Raw genomic sequence first — 9,056 nt, 5'->3', positions numbered from 1 at the left:
TGCCAAATTTCAAGTCGATCGGTTCAGTTTCAAAGAATTCGGAGGTGAAAAGCTTCAATAACTGTACTATAAATAAAATAAGTAGTAGTATTCAATACCGATGCCACGATACAAGTATCCACACATCTAGTACCGTGATTTCTGTTCAAATCAATTGTTATTATTATTTTTTTTATAACTATGATGTGTTGCAGAAGACCTCTGCGAGCCCAACCCATGCGGTGCCAATGCTCACTGCGAGCCAGGATTCGACAGGACCAACAAGGAACGACCCGTCTGTACCTGTCCCTTCGGATACATAGGAGACCCCCTGAAGGCCTGCTTCAAGGGAGAATGTACAGACAACAGCCACTGCTCAGACAGTCAAGCTTGCATTGAATACAGGTAAAACCAGTTTTGTAATATTCACATTTGTGTTGTACAGGGTGACCTAAAGTTCGCGTCTCGGGCCCATAACAGACAAACGAAAAACGACAGTAAAAAATCTGTTTAGATAGCGTGAATCGGTCCATTTTGCATTTGAAAAACATTTTTCTCAAAATTTGAAAATAAAAAAAATGAAGTCATCAACTTTTTTCCACAAATATACCTATTTTTATGATAAAAAAAATTATCTATTTTTTATGAACATTTTTTTGTGCAGAAATTTTTTCTCTATCTGTTCTCCTTAAAAAGTTACAATAACAAACATTATACAAAAATGTACTGGAATTAGTCATGATTTAATCAACATTGCTGTGAAAACAATGGCTGAAACTGCTGTCACAAGTCTGTTTACATATTCGTTTCTGTCAAACGCTATTTCTTGCATGATAAAAAAACTAGTAAGTGATTGCTAAAAATTAAAAAATATTCACAAACAATGTAAAAGTTGACATGATTTTAATTTATGGTGAATGTCAAAAAAATGGCAGAAGAGCTGCTAACTTATATCATGGGAGATATCCAGAGCGTCAAGCTGTTAACCTAAAAATATGTATTTGCCAGATTAGAACGAATTTTGCGTGCTAACGAAAATGCATTTTCGTCAAGAAAAGGGAAAGGAATTTCAAAATTAGTGTGTAACCATATTACCGTAGCTAGGGTATTAAATATTTTGAGGAAAATCCTGGAAATTCTATACGACAGGTCACTTTTGCAATAAATTTAAAAAGAAGCTCTGTGTAAATAATTTTGAGCTCCAACGGTTACCATGACTATATGCTAAATAACTTGGAGCACTTATCTGACATACGTGCTGAAAAAAGACTTAATTGTGTAGCCCAAATAATGGTTAATTTGGAAATAGTTAATAGACTCTTACAACACATTGTTTGAACCTATGAGAGTCGTTTTATAAGTAATGGCAAGCCAAATAAAAGAAACGAACATTACTGGACCATTGAAAATCCACACTATGTTCAATATCAGGGCCATTATGGAATAAATGTTAGGTGTGGCATTATGAAAATGTATTGAACGTTAATAGCTATTTACAGTTTTTGCTTGAACATGCGCCGCTGCAGCTCAGGTTGAATATGTGACTTAAACAAGATGGTGCTCCTCCACATAAAGCTAAAAGAGTTACAGACTATTTAAAAAATACTTGTAGAATGGGCTTCAAAGTCTCCAGACTTAACGCCCCTAGACCGTTTTTTATGGAGAACATTAAAAAATCGAGTATATAAGACACCCACGAGAAGTTTGGAGCATTTAAAGCAAAAGATTCGACATGTTTGTGAGAATCTTTCAAGAGAAACGTTGTTTAAAGCTACAAGGGAAGTTAGGAAAAGATTGGATAAATGCTTAGAAGTAGGAGGCATGTATATGGAAATGTTTTTAAAGTAATAATGATAATTTTATATTTTGTTTTGTGTTTTATTATTAGTTATTGTTATATTTATTATTTATAGTTACAATTAAAATTGTTTAATATTTTCTATTAGGCCAGTCATTACAGCTTTTTTTTTCGGGAAAAAAATACTATTAGAAATTTTTTTGCGGAATATTGTTCAGAAACGTGTTATAAACAAAATATCAAAAAATCAACTCGAGACTAGTTGGGAAACTTCGTTAAAACAATGGTCAAAATTATGGAAAAGTGGTTTTTTGACTCGCGTAAAAAAAAATATTCATAGAGAATAAAGGTTTATACAAAAAAGGTAAGTATTAAATAAATCTGTAAAATTAGACAAGTCCGATTAAATTCCGATAATTTGTTTATGCTCAAAAATGGTTGAAAATGGCCGTTTTTTTCAATTGCTAATAATTAATGCAATTTTCGTCGCAGTCACTTATAATTCAGGATTTTTGAGGCTTTTTGCACCCTTAATAAGTGGTAAAAATTTCAGCTCAAAAGCTTCATTAGTTAGCGGAATTTGTTATCTAAGAAGATGCTATTTTTAATTGATTTTTCCCAAGCTCAAAGGCGTTGTAGAGTTTCGATCATTAGTTGTTTTTGTACCTAAATAGTTGTATTAACATATGGATTTTCTTCGAATTTAAAAAAAAATCGTTGCTCTAAGTTGATTAGAAGCTGAGACAATTTTTTTTTATTTAATCGCAATATCCTTAATTATTAAGAGCCAAAATTTGGAGAGAGTATACATTAAGAGCTATATTTTCATGTCCTACATTAACATTAAGGTGAATTCAACTATTTAATTGCAAAAAGAAGACAACGGCGGTGCGTTCTATTACTCGGTCTAGCGAACGAGTGGGAAGAGAGTGGCTAAATAAAAAATTCAATCTCGGATTGAAATAATGTTAATACAATGCTTATGAATTTTCGCGCTACTACAAATTAGAAAAATAATCATCTCGATAGGTTCATTATTAATACAACTACTTAGGTACAAAAACAACTAATGATCGAAGCTCTACAACGCCTTTGAGCTTGGGAAAAATTAATTGAAAATAGCATCTTCTTAGATAACAAATTCCGCCAACGCCAAACCAATGAAGCTTTCGGGTTGAATTTTTTACCACTTATTAAGGGTGTAAAAAGCCTAAAAAATCCTGAATTACAAATGTCTTGCGCATAAACAAATTATCGGAATTTAATCGGACTTGTCTCATTTTATAGGCTTATTTAATACCTACCTTTTTTGTATAAACTTTTTTTCGCTATGAATAATAGTTTTTTTATGCGAGTCAAAAAACCACTTTTCCATAACTTTGACCATCGTTTAACCAAAGTTTCCCAACTAGCCTTGAGTTGATTTTTTGATATTTTGTTTATAACACGTTTCCGAACAATATTCCGCAGATAAACTTCTAATAGTATTTTTTTCCCGAAACAGGCTGTTTCTTGTCTATAATGACTGGACTATATATTTGGTTACCCTATTTAACCGTCATTATGTGTATTGTTCTCTTTCCTCGTGGAGCGACCTTTTTTAAGCAACTAATATGTAAACAAATTTGTGACAGGAGTTACAGCGATTGTTTTTCACAGTAATGTTGATTAAGTCATGACTAGTACCAATAGAATAGACTACATTTTTGTATATTGTTTGTTATTGTAACTTTTTAAGCAGAAGAGATAGAGAAAAAATTTGTGCACAAAAAATGTTCATAAAAAAGAGATAATTTTAGTTATCACAAAAAAATGGTTCGTAGGAAAAAAGTTGATGACGTCATTTTATTTATTTTCCGAATTTTGAAAAAAATATTTTTCGAGTCAAAACGGACCTTAGCGAGTCCTGATTCACGCCATCTAAACAGAATTTTACTGTGATTTTTCGTTTGTCTGCTATGGGCCCGGGACGCGAACTTTGGGACACCCTGTACATCAAGTGCTACTATGATGTACTGAAACGCGCCCAAATTTTACTTGCTATCAGGATGTACTTACTCTCAATGAAAAAAAAAGTATGGATTTGTAAAGTTTTCCGACTTCGATATGACCTTCGGGCACGAAAAAAGAACAAAGTGCAAAGTAATTTGTTTGAGAGGTTATTTTTTTCCATTCTAAAACAAACTATACGTTCGTAGGAACTCTGTTTTTTGTTATAATTAATTTTATTATCATCCGAAAGACCATAACGCCAGTTTGACATCACTTACTTTATTGACTACGGAGAACATACAATTTACAAAGCACCACAACACCTTACGCGGGAAAACCGGCATCTCCGTTACCCCTGTCCACCCTCGGCGAGTCCTGGTACAGGCTGTGCACGCTGGCGATGAGCTCCTTCCACTCCTCGTCCTCGCTGAACTCGGACAGCTCCCCCAGCAGGTCCTTCAACGTGATGGTCTTGTCCATCTTCATGGCGTCGAAGGGCAGGTCCTCGATGAACTTCTGTATGTCCTCGATGGTGGGGAAGTCCTTGATCGGCTCCCTCTTGGGCCTCCTGCGGAACATCCTGCCGCAGACGTACTTGTTCAGGAAGTAGAGCGCCACGACGCTGGAGACGACCACTAGGATTTTCTTGTAATGACGCTGGAGGTGGTGGAGGACTCGGGACTTGACGTCCATTTAATTTGGGAGTTCGTTGTCGGGGGACCGCCTCAAGTCACGACCGAAGTGTCATTTTTGACGCGCGGAGAGTCCATCTAGTCGGCCGGGAGACGTGAAGGGTCGCTTTTGAATTATTTTGACGGGTGACAGCTTGTCAAGAATCTTGCGTTTATACAATTTGGTTCGCCAGGGGCGACTCGTCAGGGTCGGCAGTGTGGGGCCGAAATAATTTAGAAAAAAAAACTGCGCTTCAAAAAACATAATATTTGATGTGCAATAGTGGCAAGCCGCCCCTTCTAGGGGATGAAAAATAAAATATTGAAAATAACCTCAGGAATTGATAAAGCAATCAATTTTAAGCAAAAAGTATTTTATTGGTGATTGAAAATGTACATGTTTTATTAAAAAAAAGACGTTTTTCAATAGTTTTTCTCGAATAACTCGGAAAACAGACATTCTATGAAAAAAAAACATCACGAAGAAAATGAAGCTTATAGAAAAAGAAAAAGATTGAGTTCTTTTTCATTTATGTAGGTGCAATAGGTGCTGAGATACGGCTGGTTGAAGATAATTTCATGTCCGCCAGAAACCAAATTGGAAGCATTTAACGTAAAATAACTAAAAAAATTCTATTTTTCAAGAAAAATGCACTGAACATTTTTTAAAGTACTTTAAAAAAATCTTTAAAATGAACTTAATAAGTCATTAGCATAAAAATTAACAGTTATGATCAGAATAAAACTGTTAATTCACTTTTTCGGGAAAAAAAATCAGTACAAAAACTGATGAATTTTTCACGATATTTAAAATTAACAGTAATCCTTCTACAATTTACATTTTTTATGTGCTAACAATATATTATACAAGTTTAAGCGGTTTAGAATGCATGTTTTAAAATATTACGTTTGATTATTTTTTTTTATTCCAAAAAAATAACATTTTTGAAAATAACTAAAAATTAAAAAAAAAACAAAAATTGTCAATAGTACAAGTTTAGTTTTTTTTCACAGAATATTTTGTTTTTTTTTTATTTGTGCAAGACAGAGCTGCTAGAATTTTGCAGTTGAGGGCGAAGCTCATATTTTTCAAACCCTTTAACCTCAAAAATGTCAAAAATATTGAAATAAATTTGAAATAATATTAATTTTAGACTAGTGGTTGTTGAGTTTGACAGTTGTTGTGGCATAAATGCGCTTATAATTAAAATTAATAAAAAGCGTTGCTTTACCTGCTGAATCAATATTTAATTGCAAAAAACATAACGCGTTAAAAATATTCAGTTTTACAGTACTTTTAACTGTCGAAATTTTCCGTAAGTCTTAATAGCTTTAAAATTATGGAAGTTATCGTTAAAAAACCAGCGGTACCTTACCGCTTCAATTTTCGGAGCATATCAATATTTTTGGTTATCCACAACTTTGAAGCATTCATAGGTATACATTTGGGTGGCCCAAAAAAAACTATTATTTTTTTCGTGCCTCTTGTGAAAATATGTTAGTTTATCATGTTTTAAGAGCCCCTCAAAAAATCAGCTCAAATAAAATTTTTTTAGAGGTCGCTCAAGATTTTTAAAAATTTCCAAATTCGGCAAAAATTAATTTTTTTTTAATTTTTTTTCTCGTTATTTTATCATTTTCTAGGTTGAAAAAAAATCGATTCCCGAAATTTCAAATCGATATTTTAATTTCTAAAGGTCACTCATAATTATTTTAATTTTCAAAGTAGTGTACCTATGTTTTCGAGCGACCTCTAAAAAATAAACTAATAATTTTTTTTTTTTGAATCTGATGAACAAAAGAATAGAAATAAGTCACGAGACACTTAAATTTTAAAAAATTAAAAAATTATAAATATTTGATACTCAGTGCGGTAGTAAATTTTGCCTCGAGAAATTTTTTAAGTGTCTCGTGATTTATTTCTATTTTTTTGTTCACCTAATTCAATAAAAAAATTATTACTTCGTTGATAGGTACCTACACTACTTTTCAAGTTAAAATAATTATGAGTGACCTTTAGAAATTAAAATATCGATTTGAAATTTTTACAATCGAGATTTTTTTCAACCTAGAAAATGATAAAATAACGAGAAAAAAAATTTTTGACAATTTTGGAAATTTTTAAAAATCTTGAGCGCCCTCTAAAAAATTGATAAACTAACATTTTCACAAGACACGATAAAAAAATAATCGTTTTTTTTTGGGCCACCCTAGTATACATGAAAAAATAATATAATGTATATTATACAGGGTGTTTCTTAATATCGTGCTAATATTTAAGGTTATTCTTGGGTCCATTTTATTCATATTTGGTACACGCCTTCTATTCATCGAGATGCATTTTCTGATGTACAAACAATTTTATTATTTTTGCCAGTGGCGTCTGTACAGGTTTTGTATTGAATATCTTTGAAGAAAAATGTCACGCCGGGGTAATTTTCTTTTACTAATCCAAAATGTATGTAGATTACTGTAATTTCATAATTTCAATATTTAAAAGCTATTATCTTAAATAAATTATTGTTCAGTTGCATCATTTTTTTTTCTCGTAAATAAAATGAAAATGAATGAATTTTATTTTTTTATGCGAAAACCGTATGTCAAACGAAAAAATTCAAGACACCACATTTGCTCAGAAAGGAATGAGGATTTCAAAAATGGTTTTTACTTCAAGAAAAAGCAGTGGCGTAACATATTTTTCTTCAAAAATATTCAATACAAAACCTGTACAGACGCCACTGGCAAAAATAATAAAATTATATGTACATCAAAAAATGCATCTTGATGAATAGAAGGCGTGTACCAAATTTGAAAAAATATGTAGGGTAGGTAATACCAGTTATAATAAAAAAATGTTTTTTCATAAAACTTTAGCACCCTGTAGTTCAAAAGTTAAGACTTTTAGGACATATGTTCATATGAAGTTTTTTTCTTAAAATGGACCCAAAAATAACCTCCTTAAATATTAGCACGTTATTAAGAAACACTCTGTATATTTGAAAATTTGAAATTATGTAAGTATGACTTTCCGCATGAAAAAAATATTGAGAAATCTTTATTTTGAATATTACATACCTAAATTAAAGTAAATCGCGAGAAAGAAAGTTATTAGGAAAAAGCCAATTTTTATATTTTCTCATTGGGGGTGGTTTTTAAGGGTTAAAACAATGCGATAAATTATAAATTGTATTATAAACAGGTAAAAGAATTTAATTTGTCCTTTTTGTATCTACTATGAAATCATTTCAAACTGTTATAAACTATTTTTTTTAATATTTTGTTATTAGGGGTAGTTTTTTAAGGGTTGAAATATTGTAATAACTTATTTATAAACCCTATTTTTCTCTTCGTTCCCTGGACTAATACTGAGAAACATTTTAATTTATCTTTACCGACACCACATTTTTTTTATAGTGGAATATCCTCAAGAAACACTAACTGTATGGCCGAAACATTGCGCAAAGAGAGCGTTTATTAATTGCCCTAAACCCGCAACATTCAAAGAAACAGTTCATTGCACTGCGGAATACAGACGACCCCAATTTTCGATTTCTTGTCTTTAAAAACCTTTCCCTGGTTTCTTTTCAGTTGCCAGAACCCCTGCGTCAACCAGTGCGGCTCCAATGCCAACTGCAACCCCCGGAGACACATAGCCGTGTGCACTTGCCCGGCTGGCTACAACGGAGACGCTCTCATCCAGTGCTACCCCGAGAGGAGCACGGAGGTCTCCAAATATCAAGCCACCTACTGCAGAACATGCTGAGTCGAAACAGTCGAGGGCATATCGTGACGTCAGCGACGCGGCATGGCTACAATCAGCTGATGGGAAAAATAGGTTAGGTCGAACTTTTACTACCACGACTAATAATCTCACTTGCTTTGTAATTGTTAGCGTAATCTAAGTAAGAATAACGTCATAATAAAGCTGAAATTGAACAAAAGTTATTGTATTCAAAATGTGTATTGTAAAATTTATGGAGGACAACCATCAGCTGACATGTGGCCTGCATACTTGTCTTTGATCAATAAATAATGAATGTAAATCTACATTATTTGTTTGGTCGACGATTTTTAACCAATTTAGCGCAACGTTTGTAATATACAGTTTTTGTATTTTTATATCAATAAAATTGTTGTTTTTATGCGTTTGTATTTTGTTTACCTTGAAATCGACTTGAGATATGGTAATATCAAATGCGTTTTCCATTTCTATATAACTCCAAAGTCAAAATATCAGACAGAGTTACAAAAGTTGTGAAATATAGAACAGTAAATTGATATTGTAACCACAGACAAAATAGCTCAAAATGGAATATTATGTAGGTATTCTAGTACATATTAAGTAGTTTTATTTTTATTCATACTGAAATATATGTATAGGCTGTCTCCGATGACAGCCCATTAGAATTATTTCAGAGACTACTTCCATTTGAATTTTGAAAATTTGGTTTTGAAATTTCAGGGTGCTCTGTTTAAATAAAATAATGCCACTCCGATTAAATTTCAAGGATAAGAAAAAGATCAACATTTTTCGACCTGAAAAAAGAATTCAAAGTTTCGGTAGATTTTTCGCATATTTCCAATTATTTTGCAATAAGTGCACAATTTGCACAGAA

At 32.3% G+C, this 9,056-nt stretch overlaps 1 protein-coding gene across 1 annotated transcript in view; it reads left to right on the top strand.

The window, feature by feature from the left end:
• Positions 1–8,562, top strand: part of LOC108909981 (neurogenic locus notch homolog protein 1-like) — a 21,463-nt gene extending 12,901 nt beyond the window's left edge. The window contains exons 6-7 of the mRNA XM_023455552.1: positions 195–384; positions 8,029–8,562. Of these exons, the coding sequence (XP_023311320.1) occupies positions 195–384; positions 8,029–8,203 (365 nt within the window). The 3' untranslated portion in view covers positions 8,204–8,562. The remainder of the gene's footprint in view (positions 1–194; positions 385–8,028) is intronic.
• The last annotated feature ends 494 nt before the right edge of the window (positions 8,563–9,056 follow it).

Source organism: Anoplophora glabripennis, unplaced genomic scaffold, assembly GCF_000390285.2.
Source record: "Anoplophora glabripennis isolate ALB-LARVAE unplaced genomic scaffold, Agla_2.0 scaffold721, whole genome shotgun sequence".
Classification (NCBI taxonomy): Eukaryota; Metazoa; Arthropoda; class Insecta; order Coleoptera; family Cerambycidae; genus Anoplophora; species Anoplophora glabripennis.
The sequence above is the reverse complement of the archived record's forward strand: the minus strand, read 5'-3'. Positions and strand labels throughout refer to the sequence as shown.